The sequence below is a fragment of the Protopterus annectens genome, chromosome 13.part0 (assembly GCF_019279795.1).
Source record: "Protopterus annectens isolate FY-2018-M chromosome 13.part0, PAN1.0, whole genome shotgun sequence".
NCBI classification, from domain to species: Eukaryota; Metazoa; Chordata; order Ceratodontiformes; family Protopteridae; genus Protopterus; species Protopterus annectens.
The window spans coordinates 101,207,591-101,224,863 of NC_056747.1; the positions used below are offsets into that span (position 1 = coordinate 101,207,591).

The 17,273-nt window shown below is 37.0% G+C and overlaps 1 protein-coding gene across 1 annotated transcript in view; it reads right to left on the reverse strand.

The window, feature by feature from the left end:
* Positions 1-1,424: 1,424 nt before the first annotated feature.
* Positions 1,425-17,273, reverse strand: part of MARCHF2 (membrane associated ring-CH-type finger 2) — a 750,969-nt gene continuing 735,120 nt past the window's right edge. The window contains exon 5 of the mRNA XM_044090677.1: positions 1,425-1,517. Within this exon, the coding sequence (XP_043946612.1) occupies positions 1,494-1,517 (24 nt within the window). The 3' untranslated portion in view covers positions 1,425-1,493. The remainder of the gene's footprint in view (positions 1,518-17,273) is intronic.

The following is a 17,273-nucleotide window of genomic DNA, read 5'->3' on the forward strand; positions in this document are numbered from 1 at the left end:
TACCACATTTTTCTTTTACTAATAAGAAATCCTTAAAAAGGCAGCTATGCTATAAACTATTTTGTACTAGACATGAAATCATTTCACAGAGAAAAGGGACATATCCATGTAGGAGATGCACAGCCTGTAGATCTATTTTTTCATGTACGACCTTTGTTCATCCTGAGAAAAAAATTAAAATAGATGCAAGTTTCTATGCAGATTGTAGAACTAAAAACACTGTATACTTTAGTTTGTGTGAAATATGTAAAGTTTATTATATGGGTAAAACAAATAGGATGTTGAAAGAACGTGTATTAGAACATATGAGAGATATTGCTGCTGTTAAAGAAACCAATGCCCTTGCTAAACATGTTGAGAAGGAAGGTATACATCATGTTTTTAAATTTTTTGTGTTAGAAGTTATTAATGAAGGACCATGTGGAGGAGATCTGATTAATAGGACAGAAGAAATGGAACAAAAATAGATAATTAAACTGAATGCAGATAAACTCCCAGGCATTAATGATGCAGTGTCCCTCAAACCCTTCCTCAAAGCACGGGCATTGAAAGCTTTTTAAACACTTGTGTTTTATTCATACTATATTGACATGCCCTTAGTTTAACAAGATATACTAATTGCTTTTAATGTGTTGATCAATGTTCTTTTTGTATATAATGCACTGCAGTTGTGTAATTTTGTAACAGTCTAAAGAAGTGATCTGGACAGATCGGAAGCGCTCACTTTTGTTATTTTATTTATTAAAGTGTTATACTCTTGTCATGGAACTCTGCAACTCTTTTTCTGAGCAATATCCAAAGTCTTGGATCATGATCTACTGTAGGGAAAACCTTTCTGCATCATCACTGGGAAACGGAAAAGGAGCTTGCACAGTACGCCTTACAGAAGTGCATTACCAAGCCTGGGGAACATGGATAACTAAGGCTTAATTAAGGTATATACAAATGTATGCATTTCAATTAGGATTCATTCGTTGAATACTAACTGAGTGAATGCCATGGAGTCACAAGAATGAAATTAAAAGCTGGTAAAATAACTTTGCAAACTACAGCTTGAATAAAAGACTACACAAACGAAACCTAAAAATGAAAAGAACTAACAATACCAGTGTTTTTTTGCAAGGAGGGTTATTCACCTGTATCCACAAGACTTACACTACTAAATTCATCACCATGAACTGCACAGAAATCAGCAACTCCACAACTTGTGCTAGTCACAACACTGCAGTTAAGCTTCTGCCTAACAGTCACTATCATTCCTCGATACAGAAATGCTTCTTTAGATATCACTTTTAACAGGTAGATCTATTTTTTTCATGTACAACCTTTGTTCATCCTGAGAAAAAAAATTAAAATAGATGCAAGTTTCTATGCAGATTGCAGAACTAAAAACACTGTATATTTTAGTTTGTGTCAAATATGTAAAGTTTATTATATGGGTACCAAAATGCCTGTTGAATGTGGCCTCCAATTTACAACATGCTTCCTCTAGATTATAAAGCATCCATAAACGTTACCTGTTAAAAATAATCAAAGTTAGGCAATATTCCCGGCATAATAAAATTACAGAATCAGAAATGTTGCAAATGACATTTATTATATGACTGTAAATAAAACTTGGTACATACAACATATTTACAATGTAATGTCAATAAATCTTATATTTTTAACTATAAGCCAAAGGCATCAATATTAGAAACATCAGCAGCAGGTTATTGTACAAAGTGTAACAAAATATGGTGTAATAAAATTGCATATATTACACTATGTATAGTGTTAAAAGGCTACAATTCAAATGAGGTGGTTTGATGGACTCATTATTTTGATAAAATACTGTTCCTCTACCAGCTATTGGACAAAAGCATTCAAGTAGTTAAACCGTGTGAAAAAGGGCCATCAAATTCTAAATGGAAAAAAGTGCTCGTATAAGACAAACTCACAACATGTTGTGTTTATCATAGTCTTAGGTTAACTCTAAGAAAAAATACTATTGTGTAAGATTCATTGCACATTCCCTCAATGTACGCTCACATCTCACCCCAAATTCTAAATAAAAGTGCCTTCTTTATGACAAAGTCTCTTCTTGATGGATAAGAACCAAAGAAAGTAACAACTTTTTAAACCATGTCCACACTTGTATTTCGCCTATTAATTTTCTTTTTCCAAGCCAAATTAACTTGAGATATGCTAGCAGTATAAACCGTATGTGGTTTCTGACTGAAAAAGATATGGCCAGCTTCACATGACAAAACTTGGCATTTGAACAAGCTCCAGTGCATGCTGCAAAAATAAGGCTAACTAGTACTACAGAGTAAACTATATTGTATCAGTTTCCCTTTTCATGGCACAATGCTGTAAAACTAATCCTGCAAAACAGAAAACAGTGAATTCAATGGTTTTCAGTAGCACTTTAATGGAAATGGACTATAATTTGGCATTTGCAGGATACCAACTTTTCTTTCTTCCAATTCTGTTTTTTGTGTACTGCTGAAACCTGGTTCAGATTTTCATTGTGATCTAAAAACCATCAACCTAAGCTCATACTGCTTTTGAAATAATTCAAGAAACTGCATACAAACAGCCAATGTCAGACAAATATTTGCGCAGCATGGCTTCGTTATGATGCAGCACCCTACATCAGTGCTCCTCATCTCTATGGTCTCACATTTTGGTTATAGTTAAGAATACAGTTTTCTACACCTGTGTGACAGTCACACACTGGCCTTGGGGTGGCCATGTCTGCTGCCATACTGGTTACCTGATTTTATAGCATATTCAGATAATGGCTAGGAATCACTACCACTGCTACAAGGGTCCCTGTGAAAGGTAATGTCACCCATAACCAGCCTACAGTAACCACAGCTAGAAATACAAACATTGTGCTATCTAGTTCTAACAGCAATGTCACTCCAGCTGAATCCCTAGTTTAATAATTTTAAGCAGACAGGAAACTTGGGTCATCATACACATCCCTAATTCTTAAGGATGAAAGCATGCACACTGCTGTTTGAAAAAAATTTCTGTCCTCATTTACAAAGACTATGCTATATCCAGATATGACCGATACATGCTCACTATGATTTTTTTACCTACAAAAAGCATACTTAGTTGATGATTTCTTCTTTTAATATCTCCAGCTAGCATAATTCTGCTATTCCCTATTCCTTTAACTCCCATGTGTGTGTATCTCTCTATCTATATATGTACACAAAAGGAAACCATTAAATTGGTCAGAATTGCTCAAATTGTGGTTTAGTCAACAGCTCTACTGTCCATTTAATTTGGTTGGCAGTAAAGTTACTTCATATGAGATCGCATCAATAACGGGGTTGGGAAGTATTCCCTTTCCCCATTAATGTGCAATCTTGGAGTTGCAATACTTAAGTAGCGGGGGGGGGGGGGTGTACAGGGGGATTGTTGCCCTGTAAAAAAAAATTATATATGTATACATAGGTGTGCGTTGCTTAACGTCCTTCCACACTATGTCTGACAGCATTTACGTACATCCATACTGTGCTAAGCGGATATAAATAAGGTTGGATGTTGTGTAGCAAGACTTTCAGCACAGCACAATGTAAAGTATACGGTGCTCACTTAATGTTCAATGGGATAAAACCTAACCCAGATGTTAAACGACGACTACCTGTATATACACACACACACACACACACACACACACACACACACACACACACACACACACACACACACACACACACACACACACACACACACACACACACACACACACCCCACAACCTAGGTACCAAAGAGGTTTAACTTGTGAAATCATGGTCCAATCAAAAAAATGCTTAAGTTGTGAAATGTAAGACACATGGTCCCACTGCAAATGTCTGCAATGAATTCATATACTAGAAATGAACACACCCAAGGTGGAGTGGTCTTTATCAGCAGCGTCTCCCAACAGCCAATTCACTGACAAGTAGCAAAAGACAATGCAATTAGCAGTCTATCTGGAATGGGCTTGTTCAGCTACAGCACAACTTTTTTTTGTTTACCCAAGTAAAATAAGACAAACAACTGCCCTGTTTTCCTGAATTTGTGCACCCTTTTCTGGTAGGACTTAAGCTGATGTTGTCTATTTAGGGCATAATGACGGCTTTCTCCTCTAGTCAAACAGAAGACAGACAAGACTTTTTTCAAGAAGTTCAAGCTTCGAGGATATAGGAAAAAAGTGGGTTCTTCAGCTAAAGACAAATATGTAGAACTCCAAGTCAGGATTACCCAACGGGATAACAGAGACCCAAATCAATAGCCGTCTTAGACAAGTCAGGATTACCCAACAGGATAAGAGAGACCCAAATCAATAGGCATCTTGGACAAGTCAGGATTACCCAACGGGATAACAGAGACCCAAATCAATAGGCATCTTGGACAAGTCAGGATTACCCAACGGGATAACAGAGACCCAAATCAATTGGCATCTTGGACAAGTCAGGATTACCTACAGACTAATGAAGCCGTGTAGATCATACTACAACGGGGAAAGGGCAAAAATCACCATCCATACTGTACCACAATCTTGCCCATCCAGTCCTTACTGTACCACAATCTTGCCCATCCAGTCCTTACTGTACCACAATCTCGTGCATCCAGTCCTTACTGTACCACAATCTTGCCCATCCAGTCCTTACTGTACCACAATCTCGTGCATCCAGTCTAATTCACCATGATCTTGCACACCCAAATACTGGCAATGTTTGAAAAATGAATTTTCAAGCTAGTTAACCTGTATTTCAAGTGTCAGCGCACTTGAAAGCAAACATTATATAAATTTTAAATATTTGTGCACACAGGTGTAAGAGAGTTTTCAGTTGAAATCTTTAGGTGAAGGCACTTTACAGGAAATGCCAGTTTGGGCAAATGTCAGTAATGCTGAAATGTAGTTGAATTGGTGGTTCTAGGTTAGTGTATGTAACAATTATTGTTCTTATTTACTTTAAGTGAATTACATTTATAGTTAAAATTTGCCTCTGTCTTTGGTAGTACACCTGGATTTGTCTAAATTTCTTTTGCTAAGTCATTGAGATATATCTGTAGTACTGAAACCCATTTTATGGTATTTTTTGTCTAGTTGATGTAACCGTGGAGTCGGTACATTTAAGTTTGGGGAAATATTCGGGGAGTTACTCCTAAATAGGGGCAGACAGGAGGAGTTTTCCCACCCTGTGAAAACACAGTTTTATCTTTTTCAATGTTCTGTGTTTGTTTTTCTTTAGATGTAATCTTTTTCTTGGCCTTCTGATGTTCTTTCATGATATAATCATGCACGTGTGTGTGTGTGTATATACACACACACACACACACATTTACATACAGCACATGCAAACAGACAGATTTGTGGTTACTGGGCAATACATCATGATAATGCACAGTCTGTCAATAGTTTTTTCTGCTGTCCGAAGTTGTCAAATGGACTACCAGTTGATTGCAAGTAAGAGTTTGATATGTAGAAATTCGTAAAGCAGGGGTGCTGGAATGTGGAGACTAAACGGAAAATACAGACTTGCATACATCAAGTCCAAGACTGACATCTCTCTAAATATTCCCTTTTCTCTGAGGTATGGTAATCTTGGAAGTGGTGTACAGAAGTTTAGGAGGTGTGTAGTGAGGTAGCTTTCTTCTTACACTGGGGGTGTGTGTGGGGGGCTTGCTCTCCCTGCAAAAAAAAAAAAAAAAAACTTTAAAGAGCAGCTATGTTTTACATTTGGAGTTCTTTTGCATTTTCGGGGGGGGGGGCAGGTTGACAATTCAGGACTCTGCACTGCAAGCCTCAACGTTTTAACTTGGAACCTTTTTCTGCATAGCTTCACATTTGGTCATGGTAAGGAGTTGGGAATGTGGGAGGTAGAGGTGGGAAGTAATGGTAAACTTTCTGGCAAACTGAATGTTTCAGCACTGGGACTGACACTGTATGTGAGAATCCTTGTGTTAGGGTTACAGTGATGATGAGGGAAGGGGTCTAATTTTTTGTGTTGTGTTTGGGTACTGTTCCGGTGAATGTGAGTGTGTATGTATACATGTGTCTTGTTTATTGCTACTGTTAGGGAAAGGATGTTTAGTAACAAAGGCAGACATCCTGTCTGGTGGACCCCAGCCATAAACAAACTATACAATAGAAGGAGGAAGCTACTAAATGATACAGCAAAATCCCAAAAAGGGAAGGCATCACTGATCAGTATTAGCAAAAAACTACGGGCACTCATAAAATTGTCTAAGGCCAGCTTTGAGAGAAAAATTGCACAGGACACTAAGGATAAACAGAAGGCTTTTCTTTAGTTATGTTAGGAACCTGGGTGGTAATTCCCAGATATGCTCAGAATTAGTCCAAAATGACAAAAAATACACTGAACCCACAGACATTGCCAACATCCTAGCTGACAGGTTCAGCGCAAACTCCCCCCCCCCTCCCCAGCAAAAGGGCAAATATCTATCCCAGCAGAGTGCTGCCCCCCCTGACATCTCAGATGCTCAGGTAAGAGCCGCCCTCTCCAAAGCAAAAAACACAGCATCAATGGGACCAGATGGTGTCCCGGGCTGCGTCCTACATGAACTCCAAGAAGAGCTAAACCCAAACATAAAACTACTGTTCAATCTTAGCCTTACTACAGGATATGTGCCCAAAGAGTGGCGTACAGCAACAGTGGTCCCTCTCCATAAAGGTGGTGCCTCAACGGATCCTGGAAACTATCGCCCCATAAGCCTGACTAGCTTGCTCTGCAAAGCTATGGAAAGGATCATCATGGACCTCATAAATAAAGATATTGGGGACCTACAGACACTGGATCCTACCCAGTTCGGCTTTGTTAAGGGCAGATCCTGCCTCTTAAACCTGGTTGATTTCTTTGAAACAGTCACCAAGGCCATTGATGAGGGGAAGGTGGTCCACACAGCCTACCTGGACCTCGCAAAAGCCTATGATACAATACCCCACTCGGGAATTATAGATAAGCTCACCAGCTTAAATATAAACCCCTATGTCACTAGATGGATTGCAAACTGGCTCAAGGACAGAACCCACATGGTTAGAATTGCTGGAGCCATGTCAGACTCCAAACCAGTTACAAGTGGTGTCCCACAAGGCTCAGTCCTGGGACCTCTCTTGTTCGGTATATATTTCTCGGAGGTACAGGCCAACACGGAAGGACTGTGGCTGACCAAGTTCACAGATGACTGCAAACTGGGCGCCATAATCGACTCTCCAGCCGACACAAGCATCCTCCAAAAGGGCATCATAGAAACAGACAACTGGTGCCAGAGCCATGGCCTCAAGCTAAATGCCAAAAGTGTATAGTCATCCCCTTTGGCAAAAACAAAGTGCCCACAAATTACCACATAGGTGGTAATCCATTAAGTACAGAAGTAATTAGGGACCTGGGGACCCAAGTTGATAGCACTCTCTCATTTGACAACCACGTGGCCAAAGTGGTTAGAAAAACATTTTATATAGCCCACCTAATCATGAAGGGATTCACATCTAGATCAGGGGAGGTCATCGTGCCTCTTTACTCATCCCTCATCAGGCCCATGATTGAGTACAATGCCCCTTTTGGGATGTACCTTACCAGACATCTGCAGCAACTGGAAAGACCCCAAAAGTACCTCACCAAGAGGATCAAAGGGCTCAAACAGATGCCATATGCTGCCTGGTTAAAGAAACTCCAGCTCTACTCAGTGGCATACCGCCTGTTCAGAGGCGATCTCTGCCTGACGTATAAAGCCATGTCCAACCCGGAATTAATGGACATGCTGCACCTCAGAAAATCCAAATCCCATCGAGCTACACGCTCGAGACTTGAACCTCAGCACTGAAATAAATAGGACATGCTGGAGGGACAGATTCATAACCCAGAGGCTCCCTTCACTCTGGAATAAAATCCCAGTCCAGGTTAGGCAGAGTCCCTCATTGACTCTCTTCAAGAGGAATCTTGATGAGTGGATGGGAGATCGTAGGTTTACCCCGGGTATCACTTGTGTCACTGTTAGACAGAGGCACAGTATACTAACCTCGAAAAAGGGCATAGCAAAATAAATTTAAAATAGGTGGTGAAAGCCAAACACATTCTGGTTAGGCTTATAAATGCCCTAGGGCAGATAGCCTAGTATGAACCTATGAACAGAAAGTGCACGGTTGGGGATAGGGGCAGGGGTAATATTAAGTTTAGGGTTTGTGCATTTGAGTAAGGTGATACAGGGCTGAAAGTATGATCTTCGAAAACAGGATTTTTTTTTGTCAGCACACTCTATTCACCAGCAATATTTCTTTACTCAAATGAAAATGTCACCCCTTTCTTGGTCAAGGACATAACCCTTTGAATACTTGCTTCAGAGAAACTAATGACAACTCTTTTTTTTCTTCATTTTTTTGAGAATTTCTGTCTCATGAACTCTTCTGCAGATTTTCTTCCCTTCACGGAGGTTTTCAAAAATGTATGGAGAATTTATTTTATGTTCCTGACAGTTCTAAGTCTCCTTCAATAGCAGCTTCAACATCTGGTTGCTTACCTACTATCATTTTGGAAGTCTCTCTCTCTAAAGGAAGTACCTTGGTGCTTTAAGTCCATGCTTCTTTGTGACGGAGTTGAACTTTCATAATCTACTTTGGTGACCTCTTGCTCGCAAATTACACACTGTGTGGCAGCTGCCTTCCACAAACAAATTTATTTAAATCAATCCAAGCTTCAGTGCGCGGTTCCAATGACAATAAAACGAAAGTAAAAATCAAGGATTCCAATTCACCGTAAAAAGTAAAGCAAATACAGTTTTATTTCATCGAGTAAGCGCTTTCGCCATAGGCTTCATCAGACTCTTATAACAAAAATTACAAACATAGGAATCACTTTTAAAACATCCAACAGCTTACTATTGGTCAAGACAACGTTCTTGTCACATGTTACACTGAATTAAAAAACACAAAGACAAGAACTTCAATATAAAAACATCGGCATAACTTCCTTCCTTGATTAAAATGTCAACATACATTTGTGCATATGCATTAACAAATTATATTCCCACTGTTTAAAAACTAAAAATACACAAATCAATACAAGCGTAACCTAATCGTTAGTATTTCTAACCATTGCACAACTTTATAACGAACTATAGCATAATCTAGAAACTTTATGCGTCTAGTCAGTAGATATCATTTCAAGTTCCGATATTTAACGTAACTGTCTCTGAAAGCATTCAATGCAATCGTAACCTAACCATAGGTATAACTTAACCATTGCACAACTTCTTAACAAATCATGGCATAACCTAAAAACTTTGTGTGCCCAGTCAGTACTCATCATATCTGGTTCCGATATACAACGGAACTATCTGCAAAAGCAGGTCATTACATTTGATCAGTGGCACGTGAAAACTACCATTTGCTAGAATCACTAAATTATACCACTGATAATACTGAAACTTGGCTAGTGCAGAAGTGAAGATTAAACGCATAATACCGCTTAATATGCATATGTCTTACTGGGTATGGGATGTCTTTATATTAATAATTGTTATTTCTGTATGCTAATGCGTTTAAATTTAGGATTTGTTAATTTTTGTGTATATTTTACTTATTTCTTTATTGAAATCATACTGTACCCATGATTTAAAATACATATGTAAAAATACATATAAAAGGGGCCAAAAGTTCCGAACTTTCAGAACTAATAGTCATGGAAAGAGAACTTTGATTTATACAAAAGTAAATATAGCTAATAATATACAGTACATGAAACTCTTTACCATATAACATAATGAATAGCTAGTCACTATCATTTGTCCTATGCTCCTAAAATAAACATCTAAATTATTTGGTTAAAGACCTTAAGACATGCATAAATATTCTTAAAATAATTTGTAGATGTTTATGGTCAAGCTGATAAATCTGTACTGTATATACATTGTTGAACAACAAACAGTAATTCAGTACATGTAACTAACATAGGCAATAAGACTAAAACCATGTATAAACATAAATTATAATGATCAGCTACTGCTAGTATTGAATGTAACTTCTCCGTAATTGTATTAATGGAAGAATCCGTTGTAAAGGACAATAAACAAAAAATCAATAGGTAGGGTTCCCTGTATACTGATCTACATTACAAATGTAAGATCTTCTAATGTGTACTTTCATATACGGTGAGCACCATAACATAACTCAAGAGCATTCTCATCATCTGCGCAACCTTCTACTCTTCAAAAATGGTTTTAAATGTACTTTGTCATTAAGGCCGGGCAGTCTATCTGATCTTAATCTTATGATCCATCTCGTTTCTTGTTCCAATGTTTGATTGATTTTCATGTACTGTATATTATTAGCTATATTTACTTTTGTATAAATCAAAGTTCTCTTTCCATGACTATTAGTTCTGAAAGTTCGGAACTTTTGGCCCCTTTTATATGTATTTTTTACATATGTATTTTAAATCATGGGTACAGTATGATTTCAATAAAGAAATAAGTAAAATATACACAAAAATTAACAAATCCTAAATTTAAACGCATTAGCATACAGAAATAACAATTATTAATATAAAGACATCCCATACCCAGTAAGACATATGCATATTGCGCATATTGCTTTAATCTTCACTTCTGCACTAGCCAAGTTTCAGTATTATCAGTGGCATAATATAGTGATTCTAGCAAATGCTAGTTTTCTACGTGCCACTGATCAAATGTAATGACCTGCTTTTGCAGATAGTTCTGTATATCGGAACCAGATATGATGAGTACTGACTGGGCACACAAAGTTTTTAGGTTATGCCATGATTTGTTAAGAAGTTGTGCAATGGTTAAGTTATATCTATGGTTAGGTTACGATTGCATTGAATGCTTTCAGAGACAGTTACGTTAAATATCGGAACTTGAAATGATATCTACTGACTAGACGCATAAAGTTTCTAGATTATGCTATAGTTCGTTATAAAGTTGTGCAATGGTTAGAAATACTAACGATTAGGTTACGCTTGTATTGATTTGTGTATTTTTAGTTTTTAAACAGTGGGAATATAATTTGTTAATGCATATGCACAAATGTATGTTGACATTTTAATCAAGGAAGGAAGTTATGCCGATGTTTTTATATTGAAGTTCTTGTCTTTGTGTTTTTTAATTCAGTGTAACATGTGACAAGAACGTTGTCTTGACCAATAGTAAGCTTTTGGAAGTTTTAAAAGTGATTCCTATGTTTGTATTTTTGTTGTAAGAGTCTGATGAAGCCTATGGCGAAAGCGCTTACTCGATGAAATAAAACTGTATTTGCTTTACTTTTTACGGTGAATTGGAATCCTTGATTTTTACTTTCGTTTTATTGTCATTGGAACCGCGCACTGAAGCTTGGATTGATTTTACGTTTTGATACAGCGTGAGTTTCCGGCCTCGACGGAAAGCAGCCCTGCATTTGGATTTTCGTGATTATTACTTAGTTTGTCAGTGCTGCAGGAAGCGAGGATGGCGAACGAAAGTGTTGTGAATATAGAACTACCTTATATACCACCAGTTTTGGTAAATACCTCTACGGTTTTGGAGAGATTTAAAGTTTGTGTTTCTGGGAACAATAACTCATTAATGGATTTTAATCCTGTTGCTGATGGAAGCACAAACATTTCAACCGATGTGAGTACTTTGGAACTTTCTAAAGATCTATTAGACTTGGAGACTGCTTTTACTAAATTAGTTAAGTTGCAAGTTCAAAGGCACTACTTTGAAGTTTGTTTAAACAAACGTATCATTCCACGTGGGCTACGAGTTTTGAAAATGCCCACCTCTGGTACCTCCCTACCGGACCTTTTATACCGGTGGCAGCAGCTCAACTTGGAGTTGAGCTTCAGTTATATGAAACTCTTGATCGAGTTTCATTTGCCAGAGGAGGAAAGGTTAAGAACTACTGTTAATAAGATGTTTAAAGACTTCGAATGTAAATATGTAAATAATGAAGTGTGCATGGGAAAATTAGGGAAAGTAATAGAAGATGTGTTGTTTTTAGAGAAACGAATGTTAGATCAGAAGAAAGTAAAAATTACAAGGGACATACGAGATTTTAAAAATAATAATGTTTTTACATGGCCTAGGGACAGGGATCTAAACTTACACCCTAACCATGGCTTACCAGCAATGCATAAATCAATAGGAATAACAGGTAAAAACTATATGAATGGAAATTTCAATACACCTGTAACTAACTCTGAGAGGAATCCACGTAGTAACACATTAGATGGCTCAACAACAAACAGAGTGGCCTTAGATAATAAGCAGAGTGGCAGTGCTAATATAGCAAACACTTTAGGTACTAGTATGAACATAGGGCTGAACCAACAAGATATACCATCTGGTAATTTACAGACAGATTCTGGAAGCCCGAATGGGACTCAAGGTAATGAAAGGGAGATTAACATCGATATAGGAGAATGTCTGACAGGCTGCATTACAGATGTACAAAGGTCAGGTGCAGCAGTAGTCAGACCGAAAACAAACAGTATGGTTTTAAACACAAACAGACTTCCTGCCCCCCTACCCATAGCCCAAAATCATTTTTTGGACAAGAGACGGTCAACCAGCAGGGGGAGACAGAAGAGGAAAGGCTCAGTAGACGAACAGGAACAACAAGGCCCCACGATAAAGAAAATGTGGGGGAGACAAAATCATTAGTCATTAACCTTTCCAGAAGGGTACTAAACGAGTATGAAGAGCAAGTTCTAAGTAAGGGACTTGGCTTCATCCCTACTAAGAGAAGTGATTTAGTTGACACCATTATAGAGACCAAATTGTTCGTTCGCAATTTACAACTTAGATTAGACTTTGGACAGTTTGATAATAGTTTAGAATATAATAAGCATCGTCCAAATAGTATTTATGTCCCACAGCTTCATCCAACTATAGAGGTATTTGGGAATGTTGTGGAGGATGATATATATAGGTATTACCAGGAGGAGAAACCTCCTAAACATGGACGTAATCTGAACTATAGACAAAGGAAGGCTTTACAATCCTTGAAAGATGACAACTCTATTATAATAAGACCGGCTGATAAAGGTGGCCCTGTAGTCATTATGGAATACACTCATTATGTTGATAAAATGACTCAGATGCTTGAGGATAGTAAAACCTACACTAAATTAACTAAGGGAACTGTCACTGATATTGTTTTCAGTGTTTATAGCACCCTAGATGATTTAGCAATGTCACAAGACATAACACAACAACTATATGAGTATCTCAAGGTGAAAGAACCTACCATTCCGATTATACAGGGACTTCCTAAGGTCCATAAAAATAACATAGATCCACCCCTAAGACCTATTGTTGCCGGACAGGGTTGGGTAACTGAACCCCTTTCCATTTATTTGGAAAGTGCTCTGAGACCTATAGTCAGCGAGAACAAGAATATTTTGAAAGATAGCAAACAATTTCTTTTAGATTTATATTCTAAAACTCGACCCCTGAGTGAAGATCAGCACTACTTTTTCGTGACATTAGATGTAGTCAGCTTATTCACTAATTCCTAATGATACAGGAATAAGACTGACGACTGAATATTTGAAAACACACACAGATTTTTCAGATAAGAAGGTGGATCTTATAGCATTGCTACTTGAGACAGTACTCACAAATAATGTCTTTGGTTTTCAAGAAGATATCTATTTACAAAAGGATGGCGTAGCTATGGGCACATCTTGTGCAAATAGCTACGCCAACATAGTCATGGCTAGATGGGAGGATGTTTATTTGTATGATAATCCACTTTACAGAGAGTATGTTGGTATGTATTGTCGTTTCGTGGACGACCTCTTCTTCATATGGCTGGGGGATGAACCCTCCCTGAGCACTTTTGTGTCCTATCTGGACAACACCACGAATTTTTTGAAATTCACTATGAATTTTTCAGAAAGGAGATTACCTTTCTTAGATGTCGAGGTATTTAGGATGGCTAATGGTATGATCAATACAACTGTTCATAGGAAAGGGTGCCAAAGGAACAATATATTACACAGACAAAGCATGCACCCTGGACATGTCTTTCAGAATGTCCTTAAAGGACAGTTCATGAGAGTATCTCGATTGAACTCACAACATGAGAGTTATGTCACAGGAATAGAGGATATGAAGAATAGGTTTCTAGAAAGGGGATACAGAGAAAAAGAAATACTAGACACTGTTAGTAAAATAGAAACTCTAAGGTCAAGCACTGCCAAACCCTATTTTGGAGAACATGAAGGAACTATAGATAATTTAAGACCTTCCACAAATGAAATTAGAGCTAACCTCACTTTCAGTAAAATGAATTTGGAAGTAAAAAGGTCCATGAATAGGCATTGGGGAATTTTGAAATCAGATAGAGATGTCAGTGAGATAATAGGCCCAACACCACTTATAGCCTATAAAAACCTCCCGAACTTAAAGAGCATTCTATGTAGACCAAGATATCAGCCAAGATTTAGATCCATAGATGATAGAAACACTGTTTCGTGTGGCCATTGTAATCAATGCAACTATATAAGTAAAGAGACTAAATTTAAACATCCCACCACAGGGCGTATCTATAATTTTAGAACTAATACGAACTGTGAGAGCAGAAATATAATATATATGGCGACCTGCACAGCCTGTGATGGATATTATATAGGAAAAACTAATAGATCCCTTAAGGAAAGAGTTAGGGAACATACTTACCACATGAGAGTAGGCACTGAAACTAATGCCTTGGCTAGACATAGAAAACTAGCAGGTATGAATCACAACTTTAAGTTTTTTGTTATCCAATGCATTTTTGAAGGATTTAGAGGTGGTGACATAATCAATCAAACATTGGAACAAGAAACGAGATGGATCATAAGATTAAGATCAGATAGACTGCCCGGCCTTAATGACAAAGTACATTTAAAACCATTTTTGAAGAGTAGAAGGTTGCGCAGATGATGAGAATGCTCTTGAGTTATGTTATGGTGCTCACCGTATATGAAAGTACACATTAGAAGATCTTACATTTGTAATGTAGATCAGTATACAGGGAACCCTACCTATTGATTTTTTGTTTATTGTCCTTTACAACGGATTCTTCCATTAATACAATTACGGAGAAGTTACATTCAATACTAGCAGTAGCTGATCATTATAATTTATGTTTATACATGGTTTTAGTCTTATTGCCTATGTTAGTTACATGTACTGAATTACTGTTTGTTGTTCAACAATGTATATACAGTACAGATTTATCAGCTTGACCATAAACATCTACAAATTATTTTAAGAATATTTATGCATGTCTTAAGGTCTTTAACCAAATAATTTAGATGTTTATTTTAGGAGCATAGGACAAATGATAGTGACTAGCTATTCATTATGTTATATGGTAAAGAGTTTCATGTACTGTATATTATTAGCTATATTTACTTTTGTATAAATCAAAGTTCTCTTTCCATGACTATTAGTTCTGAAAGTTCGGAACTTTTGGCCCCTTTTATATGTATTTTTTACATATGTATTTTAAATCATGGGTACAGTATGATTTCAATAAAGAAATAAGTAAAATATACACAAAAATTAACAAATCCTAAATTTAAACGCATTAGCATACAGAAATAACAATTATTAATATAAAGACATCCCATACCCAGTAAGACATATGCGCATATTAAGCGAGTATTGCGTTTTAATCTTCACTTCTGCACTAGCCAAGTTTCAGTATTATCAGTGGCATAATATAGTGATTCTAGCAAATGCTAGTTTTCTACGTGCCACTGATCAAATGTAATGACCTGCTTTTGCAGATAGTTCCGTTGTATATCGGAACCAGATATGATGAGTACTGACTGGGCACACAAAGTTTTTAGGTTATGCCATGATTTGTTAAGAAGTTGTGCAATGGTTAAGTTATACCTATGGTTAGGTTACGATTGCATTGAATGCTTTCAGAGACAGTTACGTTAAATATCGGAACTTGAAATGATATCTACTGACTAGACGCATAAAGTTTCTAGATTATGCTATAGTTCGTTATAAAGTTGTGCAATGGTTAGAAATACTAACGATTAGGTTACGCTTGTATTGATTTGTGTATTTTTAGTTTTTAAACAGTGGGAATATAATTTGTTAATGCATATGCACAAATGTATGTTGACATTTTAATCAAGGAAGGAAGTTATGCCGATGTTTTTATATTGAAGTTCTTGTCTTTGTGTTTTTTAATTCAGTGTAACATGTGACAAGAACGTTGTCTTGACCAATAGTAAGCTGTTGGATGTTTTAAAAGTGATTCCTATGTTTGTAATTTTTGTTATAAGAGTCTGATGAAGCCTATGGCGAAAGCGCTTACTCGATGAAATAAAACTGTATTTGCTTTACTTTTTACGGTGAATTGGAATCCTTGATTTTTACTTTCGTTTTATTGTCATTGGAACCGCGCACTGAAGCTTGGATTGATTTTACGTTTTGATACAGCGTGAGTTTCCGGCCTCGACGGAAAGCAGCCCTGCATTTGGATTTTCGAAATTTATTTAAATGACAGGAAGACATCACATCTGTTCTGACCTGCAAATGGTAACCAAGAAATTATTGTTGGTAGTTGGACTAATGCAGGTACTACTCTAACCTTTAACTAATAACTAGGGGGATGTCAGAGTCCACCAACTCTGGAGAAATATGGAATACAACAACTGTTACAACTGTGAACACAGACTACAACAGCTAACAGATTTGAATAAAAGGAAATAACACTGATGTAAACAGCAAAAGATGTGAGGAAACAATGGCTAGAGAATACCTGTGGATACTGCTGTGAAACTGTACCATCACATCAACAACAGAAGGTATGATAACCCATATGTACAGAGTACATGATGAAAAATATGATCTGATACAATATCAGCAATGGCAGACAAAAAAATTAAACAGTGACAGCAAATGATGGATCTAAAAGCATAATAAATAAAATGACTAGGAACCTTTTGCAGTTTCTTAAATGACATTTTGCACAGTAGAATAGCTGAAAATGTGATTTGCAAAAGATACATCAAATATGTTGCCATAGAAACGTCAGTGTAAACTGTAGAATTACTTAAGGATTTTAGTGCAGTGTACTTAAAACACAGCAAGGCTAGAAGTGTGCCTCAAATCTATGAAGCAACACTTTTCCTCTTCTACTCTTGACAGTTTTTTTAAATTAAATTCTTGCAAAAAGGAAAACAAATATTTGTCTTAAAACTTAAGAAAAGAAAGCAGGTAGGCTACACTAGTACAAAGTGTGGAGTTTAAAGAAT